We start from the raw sequence: 15,478 nt of genomic DNA on the forward strand, positions 1-15,478 counted from the left end.
AAAAATATTAATAGATTGTCCTTTTCATTTTATACATTTTCCTAGGATTTATCTAGTAAGTTTAGCTTGACTGCTAAGTGCATGTTTTTTTTTTTTGTGCAAAAATGGTGTTTCTAAAAATTTTAAATATATTTTTGCTTGAAATTAATTTTTTATTTTTAGATCATTTTGATATGCTGATATTAAAAATAAATTTTTAAAAAAATATTTTGATGCATTTCCAAGCGAAAAATACTTTTAAAAGCAATTGCTATCACAATGTCAAACAAGCACTAAGTACTAGTTTTATAAATGTATAATACAAATACAACTAATCTATCTAAAATTCAAAAGGAAAAAATATTAATGATAAATTACAAGAATCTCTTTAAGTTATTATGAAATTGTAAAAACCCACAAAAATACTATTACTATGTAAATAATAGTTAAAGTAAACAATTTAAAATTGAGAGAGAATTTATTAATTAAATATTAAATTAAAAAAATAATAATAATAAATAAATCAAAGCCACCCAATTTATTTTGTTGCATTTAATAGATTGAATGGCATGTCATTCACACTATTACTATGTAAATAATAGTTAAAGTAAACAATTTAAAATTAAGAGAGAATTTATTAATTAAATATTAAATTAAACAAATAATAATAATAAATAAATCAAAGCCACCCAATTTATTTTGCTGTATTTAATAGATTCACCTAGATAGGTGGCATTTCATCCACTATTATGGTTTTCATTCACTTCTATTAACAAAAAAAAAAAAGTGGGTCCAAGTTAATTTATGGATTCTAAACATCAAATTTTCACTTATTTTCATCTTAAAACACCTCCAAAATCATCTCAAAATCTCAATTTCATTTCAAAATCCAAAACACCTTTTACTCACTCTAAAAAGCAAAAATCAAATTAAAATAAAGAACTTTGAAGATCTTGATCTATTTTTTTTTGACGTAGTTAAAGGACAACACTACTATATTAAACTCCCCCACACAAAGAATAACCTATTAACATCAATATTGGTTTTTTTGTGGCTAAACAAATCATTTCTCTTTCCTCCCTCGACATTACACTGAAATATAACAAAAAAGAAATTTAGGGTCGAAATGTAAAAATTTAATAGAATAGGGACCAAATAATATAAAGTTAATAACTCGAGGGACCAAAATTCTATATTGTAAGAGTGATACTTAATGTAATGTTGGAATAACCTTTACACATCGCATATGCAAGAGAATATAATCGGCACATGTATAATTGATAGAATATCATTTTTTGATAAAACTAGCATTATTCTAAAAAATAACAAAAAATATTATGAATATGGTAAAGATTATTTTTTAATTTGAAAATAATTTATTCATGATTTTTCAACACAGATAACCACATTATCTCCTCACAAGGCAGCTCGTGAGGCTATGTGAAGAGGAGATTTGTTGCAGTCACCATGGTTTTGACAAGCTCAACAAACCGAGGTGTCTTTAACTAAGTAATGCATCAACAACTATATATTCTGAACACATTTGTAAAAAAAGGGTTTTTTTTGGATATGATGATTTTTTAATTAAAAATAAAAAGATATTGTTGTTATTCTTAATAAAATAAATTTAGAAAATATATAAACCGATAAATAAAAAAGAGTTACTAATTTTAATTAAATACTAAAATGAAAAATTAATCTTTCTAGTAAAAGCATAAGATAGATGCACATGTAAATATTTAATTCTAGTTGTTCTTTTTTATTTTATACATTTTTATTTCTTTTATCCTAGAGATTAATTCTAGTTGCTAAGAACAAAAAATCTTTATTCTTATAAATACATTATGTAAATAAAACTTATTCATATAAAGTATAAATTAAAGAAAAAAAATTAAAGATAAATTACAATAATCTCTTTGAAGTATTATGAAATTAAAAAAAAAACATTAAAAAGATTAAGAGCCTTTTGAGATTGTGGTAGCGATTGCGGTTCAAAGTATTTTTCGCTTAGAAATGCATCAAAATGATGTTTTTTTTTAAAAATCATTTTTGAGATCAGCACATCAAAACAATATGAAAACATAAAAAAAATTAACAAAAAAATTTAAAAATTTAAAAAAACACGGTTTTAACTGCATTCCCAAACTTACTCTAAAAGTTTGTGGAATTTATGTATATATTTAGGGAGAAGGAAATCATCGACATAAAATATCATATTCTTAGAGCATATTTGGTCTATGCTATGTCTATTGTATTGTGTTATGAGATTAAACACATTAAATTATTTAATAAGAATATGTTGTGTTGTTAGTAAAATTATTTAAATTAAGATTATCATTAAAGAATAGTTTATATATAACATATTCCTTATAAAACTAAATAAATCTATTAAGAAATGAATAATTTATTTGAAAAACGTATAAATATCATAAAAAAAATGATATATAGTAAGATAAAGTTGTTGTTTTTTTTTTAATTTTTTTTTGTCTTTTTATTCACACAAAAGAACGAACTACCTTTCACCTTCACCTTTTTATAGCTAATTAACTCCACCAACCAATAAAAAGGATTAGGTTTTTATTTTCAATTTATATATAATAACTTTTTATTACAATTTTACCCCTCATGCAAAAATTAGTGTCAATTTTTTTCAATTTTTTTTAAGTATCTATATAAAAATTTCGTTTAAGTTTATAATCAAGCAAATGTAACATTGTATGAGGTATTTTAGATATTAACGTGCTGTTTAATATCATCATAACAAAACTTGAATAATGTATCCAAATTAAATCATATCCTCAAATGGAATAATTAGTATAGGATAAAAAAGGATAAATATAAAAAAAAATAAAAATAAAAACAAAAACATATTTGCTTAAAGAAATAGAAAAATAACAATATAAAATAAATATATTTTTGAGACACTTTCTTAAATAAATTTGTATATTTTTAAAGTAATTCTATCTTCTTTTTTATTCCACGATAATAACCGAAAGATATCTAAAATAACCATACGTGACGATGAACACTAGTCTAGCATTATTAAAAAAAAAATGAATATAATAATAATTAGGTGGTTATATATATTCATAATCCTACAAATCCTGACTCCTTCAGAATACTGAAAGTCCAAAAATATCAGTTAATGGGGACTAATTTCCGGTTTCTGATGATGAAATGATGTCTGGAGACCATGTTCCTCAGAAAAAATACATGGCATAAAGAAAGACCAGAAAAGATGAAACTAATTATGCCAGCAATTAACTCTCAGCATGGGATTCAATTCGAAAGTGTTAAAGAGTAGTTGCAACACACAACTACCTATCCAAGCTTGCATGAATCTTTTAATTGCAAGGAAGTATAGGCACAAGCTATAAAAACCCATGTTCACTATTGTTTCAAACACATAGCAGAGCTCTTTGGCACTAGGAAAGACCTAAAACTCTAGCTTCGTTGTCCTAGAATGGCATCTTCATCCATTGTTGGGGTGATTTTCAGTCTTGTTTTGGCACTGAAATATGTTGCTCTACAAGCTGAGGCTCGAGCCTTCTTCGTGTTTGGTGATTCACTTGTCGATAGTGGCAACAACAACTATCTTGCAACAACTGCCCGAGCAGACTCGCCTCCTTATGGAATAGATTATCCATCTCATCGTCCCACTGGCCGTTTCTCGAATGGCCTCAACATCCCAGACCTTATCAGTTAGGTTATTGTAGTGTGACTTAACCTGTAATGCAATTTTCTTTCCAATCTCACAGTGCTATGCGTTGTCCTCAGGTAAACGAATTGGATCCGAATCTGTGTTGCCATACCTGAGTCCTGAACTAAGAGGCCAGAGGTTACTTAATGGTGCCAATTTTGCCTCAGCAGGAATTGGAATCCTCAACGATACCGGAGTTCAATTTGTGAGTTAATCTGATGATCATAATGCCTAGTTATTGATACTTATTCTGATAGAATGTGGAACTTGCTTTCCCAGAAATAACCTGAAATGCAAACTTGGGAGCTAAAGATGATACTGGGAAGCAATTATTGTTTTGCCTGCACTAGATGCTTCTGACTTTATACTTGCTGTCAACTTATTAAAACACTGAGATTTTGCAGATAAACATAATCAGAATGTATAGACAACTTGAATACTTCCAAGAATACCAGCGACGAGCTCGAGCACTTGTAGGAGTTGATCAGACTGAGAGACTTGTAAAAGGAGCCCTCGTCCTGATTACTGTTGGTGGCAATGATTTCGTGAACAACTACTACTTGATACCCTATTCTGCAAGGTCTCGCCAATTTTCTGTACCGAATTATGTCAAATATCTCATTTCAGAGTACGAAAAAATACTAATGGTAAGTCCCTACATTAGAAATTTTGAAAAAAGCTTCGAGCAATCCTAAAATGGAAAACGAAACATGATATATCAATCCTGTCTCCATCGTCACTGCAGAAGCTATATAAACTGGGAGCACGTAGAGTTCTCGTGACAGGGACCGGGCCAATGGGTTGTGTTCCAGCAGAGTTAGCTATGAGGAGCACAAATGGGGGTTGTTCAGCCGAACTTCAACGAGCCGCGTCCTTGTTCAATCCACAACTTGTTCAGATGCTAAAAGGACTAAACAAAAAGATTGGAAATACTGTTTTTATTGCTGCAAACACACAACAATCACACTTGGATTTCATTAGTAATCCTCAAGCATATGGTATGCCAACTTATATTGTCAAAAAAGATGGTTTCTTCGCTATGCGATCTAATCCGCCGCAATATAAGCATATAGATGGTACCTGATAGGGACCAGAGATTTTCTTTTTAACATTTGAGATTTTGACTTGCAGGATTTACCACAGCAAAGACAGCGTGTTGTGGACAAGGACCATACAATGGTCTAGGACTATGCACAGCAGCATCCAACTTGTGCCCGAATCGAGACCTCTATGCATTCTGGGATGCATTCCATCCATCTGAAAAGGCAAACCGATTGATCGTGGAACAGATATACTCTGGCACTACCAAGTACATGGACCCCATGAATCTCAGCACAATCATGACCTTGGATGCTAGGGCATGATCTCATCCTCTGCATGGCTTTCTTTTTTAAATAATGTTACTATTTATGTGTTTCATTTCTTGCTCTTTTGGAAATGATGTCAAAAGGAATTTCATTACCCTGCGAAACATTATGTGTAATCTCTTAATAATATCTCTATTCTCATTTATAAAAAGGTAAAGCAGTTGCAGAAGAGAGTCCCATAAGACTAAATGTTAACTGTGTCATAAACAAGGACTGGCTTGATTTGTTGGGAAGCTTGCTTTTGAGGCCCATGAAAAACACAGCGACTCAAACATCAAGTCCTCCAAAGTCATGGACAAATAGAGCAAGAATGAGTATGCTGTCTAGCTAGTTGAAATGATTTGAAATCAATCTCTGAAACATTTAGGTGTTCTTGTCGTTGACCAGCAATGAATCTAGTCTTGTCTATACCTCTATATCTAACTTTGTTGGATCTGTCATCTGCATCACAGAGGAGTCTTGTGATCATAAACAGATTGACAGCTTGTCCGGAAAAAAGCTACATCAACTAAACAAGACCACAAGTAAGCAAATAGGCAAGTTGTTCTGTAGAATAACATCCACTAAAGCAACCAGTATTATTGCAAGTCATGGCCTTGTCCCAACAGGGAGCTTTTCTACAGGAATAGGTGGTTGCATGGCTCTGGTGCCAAATTTTCTACATGAATCATAATTTCATTAGTTTGCAAAGAACCATTATTCGTAATTTGGATCTTAATAACATTAAAAATAGTTATCTCTGTCCAGGAATGAAATTGCCTCACCCCATCTCTCGATTACTCATCCATCACCTACTGCAAGCCTTTTCTGATCTAAGTTTATGCAGCACACGATACTGGGCAAAGAGGATTTTCATCACATGATAATTTGATTGAGAGTACTTGTGTTGTCAGCTTGTCCAATCTCATATATTTCTTGTGAGTATTAAACTTGACAACTAGAAAGAAAAAAGGGAATTTTTTTCTGTGAAGTGGAAGTTGAAGACAGGGTGTAACTTCCATTCTAAAGCACTGTTGAGAAATTAAGAGCCTGAAAAATTAGCTCGCAAGCTATTGAATTTAGGCTCTAATCATGTGGGCTCAATGGTTTTCTGAACTGTTTTTTACTGCTAAACCACTTAGGTGCTGCCAAAGGTGCCAGAGACCAACCAAAACATTAACAAACCATAATTATATTGGTGATTTGCAGTTAGATCTTTGGAGATAGATATAGAAGAGTGCATTATGAGCCACGTTTTAATTCTCTGAGGGCCATGACTCACACTCTAGGTCACTGAAAAGGTGGAATTCCTCGCATATATTCAATGTTCATTAGCAATTTTAAAGAATTGACTTGAAAGTATAAAGTTAAGGCAGAGGTATATTGTACTGGAGGGCTGATAAAATAAATCTGGATTACTTAGGTCACCGAGTAAATTCAACCAACCAGCCATGTTCAACAACTATGATTCAGACGACTTTTATTTGGGGAAATTCTACTGGTTTCAAAGAAGTAAGAAAAGGAAGTTCATTTTACAGGAATATCCATCAATCTTGATGTTGATTTGGATTGACAGTATTTGAAGTTTCAGTAGGCCATGCCACAGAAATAGGTTCAACTTCCCAGTTACTGAAGCATTTAACTACTGAAAAGTGTCTGAAATCTTGGGTAACATAACTCTAGGAAATAGATCATGTAACTTCTAGGTCATTGTACTTTTTTTTCTTTTCTTTTTTGCACAATGAGGCCTGGATTGGGCGGTGGAAGTTAAGAGCAGATCAGGTGCTACTTACTTTAACTGCTACCAATTTATGCATGTCATATGGTATCATAACTATGGTTTCTCCGTTTACGAAGATGCCTCTAATGAAGGGAAACCTAAAAGATGCCTCTTGGGTTGATTCCAGCCTTGAGTTCTGCAGCTTTATTTGTATTGGTCCTCAAGCTTTTACAAGTCGGTTGATTCCAGCTTTGAGTTCTGCAGCTTTATTTGTATTGGTCCTCAAGCTTTTACAAGCCAAAACCTCAAAATTCAAAGCCATAGTCATTGTCTCACCAAAACAAGAAAACTAGGTTTTGAAGACAAAGAAAACCTCGAATTTGTAGCTTCACTTTGTTTTGGATTAATGGATGAGGTTTAAAGAGAATTGTTGTAAGATCAATAACCATGGCAATGTATGCCATGAAAAGAATCATGATCTTAGTGATATGTACTCGAAAGACACTAAAGTCATAAGGTTTGCTTGAACATGATAAAAAAAAAACTTGAAACATTACCCCTTTCCAAGCATTAAGGAGTTTAGATAAGTGTCAAAAAATCATCACAATAGAGTTTGAAACTTGATAAATTCATGTTATTTTATATTATTAAATAATTTTAATTAGAAAAGAGAATGGAAATATTAAGATTTAAACTCGTTTAATCATCAAGACTCTAATACCAAGTTAAAAAATTATACCAATTTAATAATTTAAATTATTAATTCATATTATTAATTGATGGAGATATGAAGATTTATATTATTCTTTACTGTACTAAGTTTTATCCGGAAGAAATTCCAAAATTCTAATGCCTGCAATCATTTCTATGATAATGTGGTTGGTTGAGTGAAAACAACTTGTATCAGAAAGCTAACCACACTATATACAGCACATGCATTATTAAATATTAGGGCATAAAACAGTGGATTTGAATCCAGCTACATATATAAAGGCCTAACAGTTTTTGTGGCAAGGTTTTAATTCATAGCTCGTACAACCTGTTAGCATCCACAACTACCACTACTAATTTGAGTTTAGATTTGCTGGTTGTTTACATCCATGGCGGTAGAGCCAGAAGTTGTATATATAGATACATGTCCATCCTCTATCTTTCATCCACAGGTCTTAATTTTTTAAGTAAAAGTATTCTCTTCTGGGATTCTTTGACCATTTCAATGGCCACGAGCTCATCTGCTTGCAGTTCTTATTGGGTGGTCTTAGGACTGGCAGTGGTGCTAGCAGCCATTGTTCACCGAGCTGACGCAAGGGCTTTCTTCGTGTTCGGTGATTCACTAGTCGACAGTGGCAACAACAACTACCTGGCAACAACTGCTCGAGCCGATTCACCCCCTTATGGAATCGATTATCCAACGCGTCAAGCAACAGGCCGATTCTCGAATGGCCTCAACATTCCTGATATTATCAGTTAAGTTTCCTGTACATGTTGTATGTTTCTTTGTTACCTAGCTAGCTCATGCATCTATACAAATGTCCAAGATCACAACTGCTCGCACGCACTCTAACATGTTCTCAGGATATAATATCTTTGTCTCATCAAGAGTTATAAAATGCATTTGTCAGGTGAGCAAATGGGCTCAGAATCCCCATTGCCTTTCCTGAGTCCGGAGCTTAGAGGACAAAGACTACTTGTTGGTGCCAACTTTGCTTCGGCCGGAATCGGAATCCTTAATGACACTGGAGTTCAGTTTGTAAGTAACCTGTCTGTCTAGTTTCTCAGTGAGCTTTCAGTAACAAGGAGCTGTTTATTGATATCCGAACAGTTGATCTTATGTGGCCTAAAATGCAAAAATTTCAGATAAACATAATAAGAATGTATACACAATTGGAGTATTTCCAACAATACCAGCAACGAGTCGGTGCACTCATCGGAGCAGAGCAGGCCAAGCGACTAGTCAATCAAGCACTTGTCCTGATTACCGTTGGTGGGAATGATTTTGTCAACAACTATTACTTGGTTCCATCTTCTGCAAGGTCTCGCCAATACGATTTACCAGATTATGTTAAGTATCTCATTTCTGAGTACCGAGAACTATTGATGGTAAGCCCTCTTGTATGTTCAACTCAAGCACAAACCTGCTTAAGATTTTATATATAACAGATTGTCATAACATGAGTTATCCCTGATACCTCCCCATTTTTCATCACTGCAGAAGCTGTATAATCTTGGGGCACGCCGAGTTCTGGTGACCGGAACTGGACCTCTGGGCTGTGTTCCAGCAGAGTTAGCCACGAGGAGCACAAATGGTGGTTGCTCAGAAGAACTACAGCGAGCAGCTGCCCTGTATAATCCACAACTCGAGAGCATGATAAATGATGTCAACAGAAAAATCGGCAGCAATGTCTTTATCTCTGCAAATACTCACCAAATGCACACTGATTTTGTCAGCAATCCTCAAGCATATGGTGCGCAATAGCTTCAGATTAGACTCTCCACTTCATTATTAAGGATCATAAATGCTTGTTGTGATTTATCATGAAAAGCCCTTGTTTTGGTTAATTTGGCAGGATTTACTACATCAAAGATAGCATGCTGTGGACAAGGATCATACAATGGCCTAGGACTGTGTACAATATTGTCAAACTTGTGCCCTAACCGCGACGTCTATGCATTTTGGGATCCATTCCATCCATCAGAGAAGGCAAACAGAATTATAGTACAGCAGATCATGACAGGCTCCACCCAATACATGAAACCTATGAACCTCAGCACAATCATGGCCTTGGATTCTAGGTCCTGACGATAATTTTGTCAAGAATCTACCTTCTTAATCGCCATAACTTAATTCAACCCAGTTCCATTTATGTTCTTTCAGTTTTTTTTTGTTGCATTTGTGTTTGCTATCATGGGATTTTATACCTATGAGGCTTGAATTAAATTATGTCTGTAATGTAAGTTGAAATTACAGCTAAACAGCTTCATGAATAATTGAAATTTTCTATACATTTTCGCACATCCATTGTGCTTGTGTTCATCTCTCCGTGCATATTCTTTTTTAAAGTTTCCTCATGCCGACTTTAGTACGCATCGAGAGAATTTCCTTCCTAGCAATCTTAGGGTGGCTGTACATACCACTAACAAAAGATTATTTTATTACTGCTTTCCTTAAGATTGTAACTCTTGAATGATAATAGGGTCACTAATCAGGCGATCCTATACCACCTACTTGATCAGCAAACACAAGAATATAGAAGTTTGTACTGCTCAATCAAGTTCATTAAGTGCAGATGCAGGAAATTCAAAGATTTATTGGAAGGGCAATTCAAGATTAAAGTATTTTTCTCACTATGCTTAGCTTAGAGAGACAAATTCCAGTTTCTTGTCTAAAAAACAAAGCATATCAAGACTGAATTGAACATGTTCAAGGACCACTGTTGTAATTCAAGTACCATGATAAATGTGTCTTATGGTTTCAACTTTTTATTCATCATAATCTTTGCAGAAACACAAAGTTTAACTTGAAGTTGTAGAATCAGAAAGAATAACCCTTTAGGCCAGTTTGCTAGCTCATGTCCTTAGTCTTAAATTAAGTAATATTCTAAGTTTTCAGTAGGAAGAAATCCCAAGACCCAGAGCCAGAATCATTTTTTTTTCTTTTTTTATCATGGATAATCAATTCTATTTAGTAGTTTGGTAACAGCATTGTTTCTAAAAAGGCTCAGGCAGTAAAGGGCAACATTTTCTTCTAAGAACTACTACAAGTAACACCTAAGGCATAATAAACCAGTAGTTTTGAACCAAACTCTGAATAGAACCATGCAAGTGCTATCGACTACCAGCTGATTCGCAACTGCTAGAGTTGATTCACCTCCTTGTGGAATCGATTTTCCAACACATTGGACCACTGGCCGATTCTCTAATGGCCTCAACATAGATTGGATTGGCCCAAATCTAATTTCAGGTAGATTGTGGATTCTTAAGTCATGATCAAACCTGGGAAAAGACGTAAACGATCATTGATATCTGTCTATTTTCATTGTTGCAGAGGCTGTATGACCTCGGAGCAAGCCGGGTTCTTGTGACAGGTACTGGGCCACAGGATTGTATTCCAGCAGAATTAGCCATGAGGAACACAAATGGTGGTTGCTCATCTGAATTGGAACGAGCTGCATCCCTGTAGAGTCCAAAACTTGAAAGAATGTAATTGTACGAAAACCAAAAAAATCTTATCCTTGAAAATTTCTTTACCTTTCTTTTATGTAAAGTTAACACTTAACCCTGTTTTGAGTATAAATTTTAACCTCCTTTAATTATTTTTAACATGAGTAGGCCCCCCTCCCCCACGGATAGGTTGAGAAATTTTCAAGAAGAGTAACATTTAATCTAAGCCCCGATTATTTGCTCAAAAATATTTTTTTTTTAAATGAATTTTAAAGAAAGTTAATTTCGAAAAAGTATTTTCCGATGATTGGTAGTGTAATGAAAAATAAGTTGGAAAATACTTTACAGTGTTTGGTTATGTCATGGAAAATGAGTTAGAAAATAACTTATTAATGTTTTATTTTTCTCAAGTTTATTAAAATAATGAAGAACAAATCTTACAAATTAAAAAGTTGAATAAGAATAAAATTGAAAAAAAATATAATTTCATAAATTATCTTAAATAAAATAAATAATAATCAAAATAATAGAGATCAAATCTAAAAAATTTTAAAAAAATGAAAGATGAAGAAATTAAAATAATAATAATTAACATTTCATAAATTATTTCAAATAAAATAAGTAACAATCAAAAGAATAAGTACCAAATTTAATAGATAAAAAATTTTAATAAAAAAAATAATAAGGAAAAAGCAAATAGCAATTATAAAAATAAGGACCAAAGTTAATATAAAAATTAAATTTTAAGAGATGAAATTGAAAAATAAATATTCAAAACAAATTATATATAGCAATCAAAAGTTTGATGATCAAATTTGATATAATCAGCAAATAATGACATTTCTAAATTTTTCACAAGTTCCGGAAAATGTTTTCCACCCAAATTTTCCAGGAAAACACTTTCCTGAAAACCAAGCCAAATTTTCCTTTGGTTGGAAAGTGTTTTCCGTTGACCAACTTTTCTAATGGCAAACAAACACAGGAAAGTTTGGAAAGTGATTCCCGAAAACCACTTTCTGGAAAACAAACACAGCCAAAAGGGAAAACACTTTCCTGGAAACCAAACCAAATTTTTCTTTGACTGGAAAGTGTTTCCCGTTGACCGGAAAGTGTTTTTCATTGACTGGAAAGTATTTTCTGTTGCCAACTTTTCTAATCGCAAACAAATACAGAAAAGTTTGGAAAGTGATTTCCCGAAAACTACTTTCCAGGAAACAAACATGGCCTAAAAGGGTTAAATATTCAAGAAGAGTAACATTTTATGAGTAGGGGAGAGGTAAATGAATTTTAAAAGGATAAATTTTGTGTTTTGTGTTTTCCCTCAATTGTTTTTAAATCTAATGTCGATTTATTCTTTATTTTCTTACATTTCTCATTTTTTGGACTACAATTATGATATTATATAAATTCTTTAATTTTATTTAATTAAAATGTAAATTTAATTTATATTTGAACCCATTTTTATTTTAAATTTTAAATTTCTACTAAACATCCTTAACACTTCACCATTCTTTCATTATCCCCGCTACTACCGTCACCACTTCTAATTTATATTTAATTTTTTTAAAAATATATTATTATTACTATTACTATTACTGCTACCATCACCTCTATTCCTTTTCATCTTTAAAATGAGGCATTAGAAATTTAAATTTTATTTAAAGTCCTTATATAGTATTGGAATTAAAATGTCATTTTAATTTCTCAACTATCAATTTGATTTTGGACATTACATTCTCAATAACCAAAAAAACACCTTAACACCTTCCCCACCAAACACTTGATCTCTTAATATTCAACCTTTAATTTTTAACCTTGAACAAAAAACAACCCAAAAATAAAGTTAAATGTTAACCTTATAGGCGGAGGGGTAAAGAAACTTGAGTTCCTAGGTCATTCTCTCTCTCTCTCTTTTAATTTATTATTATTATTTTTATCCACTTATATTTTAAACCACAAATATATATTGTTCATAGTTTTAGAATTATATTAATCTAAAACTTTATTTAACAATTATTAGGAGCCATTATTATCCATAATATTTCCAACCTGTGCCAAATCTTTTTAACACTTCACCTTTAAATCTTACTTAATATTTTTTCTTCAGAATTTTTGCTTCATACCAAATGTCGCTACATGCAACGCGAGAGTGACTCTAAAATGGCCATTGAAGAAATTTTGAAAAAAAAATCAGATTCACCTCCTTAAGAAGACTAAAAATTCTAAAGTATTAATTGGTTCTAGAGATTCGAGTAAAATATTGATTAAGAAAAGATAAAAATCATCCTTATCACATCCTTTCAAAGAAAAGGTTACATTAGCTATGAGTTTTTCTAAATTCATTTCATGTATGTCATTAAATATCTTATTATTTTATGAACTTATTCGCAAGTTATTTATTATTGATGGATATATGATCATTGATTTAGCATCATGCCATGGATCAAGAGTCTCACAACTCAACGAATTCTTGTAAATAAGATGAAACTATAGTATTGTATTAAACCTACGTTGGTCCTAGTTTCAGGAAAACTTATCATCTCATTATTGAATTTGTCTTAAGATTGAAAATATCGTGCTAGACCTATTTCAGTTCATAAAAACTAGAAGACATGTAACTCAAGTTTTATCAAAACATGATATTAACTCAATAAAAACTCATCAACTCATTATTGCACTTATTTTAAGGTTAAGAACATTTGCACTAGGCCTATGTCAGTCTCTAAAAACTAGGAGACATGTTGACCTAACTGTTAAAATTCATGCTTAATGAAAATATGGTGCTAACTTAACGAAAACTCGTCAACATTATTTTTATTTTTTAAAAAAATAAGTATTTACACATATTATCATACATAAAATATGAAAACATAATTTTAAAAAATGAGATTAACGTGAATACAAAGTTGATAAAAAGAAAAAAAATGTATGAATTAATAGTGACCATGTATGAATAGTGAAATGTATATTATTTTGCATTTTGAATAATAACCTTCTTTTGAAAATGAATTTTTACACGCATATGCATACGTGAAAAGGCAAAAGCACTGTTTTACAAAACAAAGCTCACGTAGATGTGAAGTTGATAAAAATAAAATAAAATGCATGAATAAGTAGTGACAATGCATTAATAGTAATATGTGCATTGTTTTCATTTTTGGACGGTAAACTTGTGCAACCTGTGGGAAGAAGAAGAAAAGAAGGAAAATAGATTGGATTTGCCTCAAGGGTGGTTACAGGCAAGGAATGGTTACTACAATTGTTAGTGGTGGTTGAGAGGGTGGTGGTGTTAGTGCTGCAGGGTTTTCAAAAAAGCTTGACTAGGTGGCCTGCTTTAGTCTCATTTTACATAAGTTTCATAGGTCTTTTTTTTTTAGTTTAACGTGGGTGTCCGGGCCAGCTTGCGCGCACCTCGACTAATCCCACGGGCCCTGAAGTTAACGACCATGTAAGCCTCCAGTGGCCATCATATGAGCAACCGCAGGGCTCGAACCTGAGACTACAGAGGGAGCAAACATCTTAGTCCCAAGCTCTTACCACTGGGCCACCACCTAGATGGTTAGGTCTTTTTGATATAGGGTGAGGGGTGGTGAGAGAGAAGATGTCAAGTGAGGGTACCGGCGTGTGGTGTTTTTTGTGTGTTAGGAAACATGGACAAGAGGATAAAGTGCAATGCTTTAAAGGTGGTAGAGGGTGGTTTCTATAGAAAAAGATTGAAGAGTATGGCTGGTGGTGCATGCACCAAAACGACATCATTTTGGTGTATTTTATTTATTTTCCAAAACAATATTGTTTCTTTCACTTGTCAAATAGAGTCTTTTTACTTAAAATGATGAGTTTTAGTTATTTTAAATTAATCATCCAAGTTCATTGCCTTTCCTAATTTAGTCTTTGAATTTTTTATTTTCTTGACCAATTGCTCCTATTTCTCAAGTATTGTTTCAATTTAGTCCCTAATTACATATTTTCACATCTCTCTCATTCCTCTACTTCTTTCAGTTCAGTCCTTAGATTTTTATTTTGTCCTTTTTGACCAATCATACCTTTTTTCTCATTATGTCTTTCAATCTCACTCCTATTTGTACATTTCTTATTATTTATTTATTCTGCTTGCTTTCCTAATAAAATATTCAAAAACCGTGAAAAATAATTAAAATTTGAGAAAATTATCGAAATTAGAGTTAAAGAAGGATTTTTTTTAATTTATTTTTTTTCAAGAAAAAAATTATTAGGGGGCATTGGATTATGAAACCAAACACAATCAAAGAATAAAAAAAAAAATTCATGACAAAAACACCTTTCCTTTTGATGAGTCTTATGATTATAACACAAATCTAAATAGATAAACGAACTTTGAAAGAGCACATTAATGTAAACCAAAAAAAGGTACATTTGATATCATAACTCTTTTTCATATTTTTTTAATAATTGTTTTTTGTTTTTTGTTTCTTTTATTTTAAATGGATAGTAGAAAAATAAAATAATTAATTTGTTGACTAGAAATATATACATGCACGCACGCGCACGCGCGCACACACACATGTATATAAAACAATCAATACCTAAAATAAA

General features: G+C 32.2%; 2 protein-coding genes across 2 annotated transcripts; both read left to right on the forward strand.

Moving 5' to 3' along the window:
• The first annotated feature begins 3,370 nt into the window (after positions 1 to 3,370).
• On the forward strand, positions 3,371 to 5,215 carry LOC7487211 (GDSL esterase/lipase At5g33370). Its single transcript, XM_002325325.4, has 5 exons — positions 3,371 to 3,680; positions 3,757 to 3,884; positions 4,084 to 4,326; positions 4,425 to 4,677; positions 4,811 to 5,215. Exons 1-5 carry the CDS (start codon positions 3,443 to 3,445, stop codon positions 5,041 to 5,043), a joined length of 1,095 nt encoding a protein of 364 aa, XP_002325361.2. The 5' UTR covers positions 3,371 to 3,442; the 3' UTR covers positions 5,044 to 5,215.
• Positions 5,216 to 7,804: 2,589 nt separating this feature from the next.
• Positions 7,805 to 9,779, forward strand: LOC18108194 (GDSL esterase/lipase At5g33370). Its single transcript, XM_006371052.3, has 5 exons — positions 7,805 to 8,211; positions 8,368 to 8,495; positions 8,603 to 8,845; positions 8,958 to 9,210; positions 9,313 to 9,779. The coding sequence occupies exons 1-5, from the start codon at positions 7,881 to 7,883 to the stop codon at positions 9,543 to 9,545; spliced, it is 1,188 nt and encodes a 395-aa protein (XP_006371114.2). The 5' UTR covers positions 7,805 to 7,880; the 3' UTR covers positions 9,546 to 9,779.
• The last annotated feature ends 5,699 nt before the right edge of the window (positions 9,780 to 15,478 follow it).

Source organism: Populus trichocarpa, chromosome 19 (genome assembly GCF_000002775.5).
Source record: "Populus trichocarpa isolate Nisqually-1 chromosome 19, P.trichocarpa_v4.1, whole genome shotgun sequence".
Lineage (NCBI taxonomy): Eukaryota > Viridiplantae > Streptophyta > Magnoliopsida > Malpighiales > Salicaceae > Populus > Populus trichocarpa.

What these genes read in the sequence shown, in the direction of transcription:
- LOC7487211 (XM_002325325.4), top strand. Translation starts at nt 3,443, where the DNA reads ATGGCATCTTCATCCATTGTTGGGGTGATTTTCAGTCTTGTTTTGGCA. An exon ending in CAACATCCCAGACCTTATCA is followed by an intron (nt 3,681 to 3,756) that starts GTTAGGTTATTG and finishes CGTTGTCCTCAG; the next exon opens with GTAAACGAATTGGATCCGAA. An exon ending in ACGATACCGGAGTTCAATTT is followed by an intron (nt 3,885 to 4,083) that starts GTGAGTTAATCT and finishes GAGATTTTGCAG; the next exon opens with ATAAACATAATCAGAATGTA.
- LOC18108194 (XM_006371052.3), top strand. Translation starts at nt 7,881, where the DNA reads ATGTCCATCCTCTATCTTTCATCCACAGGTCTTAATTTTTTAAGTAAA. An exon ending in AGTACCGAGAACTATTGATG is followed by an intron (nt 8,846 to 8,957) that starts GTAAGCCCTCTT and finishes TCATCACTGCAG; the next exon opens with AAGCTGTATAATCTTGGGGC. An exon ending in CAGCAATCCTCAAGCATATG is followed by an intron (nt 9,211 to 9,312) that starts GTGCGCAATAGC and finishes TTAATTTGGCAG; the next exon opens with GATTTACTACATCAAAGATA.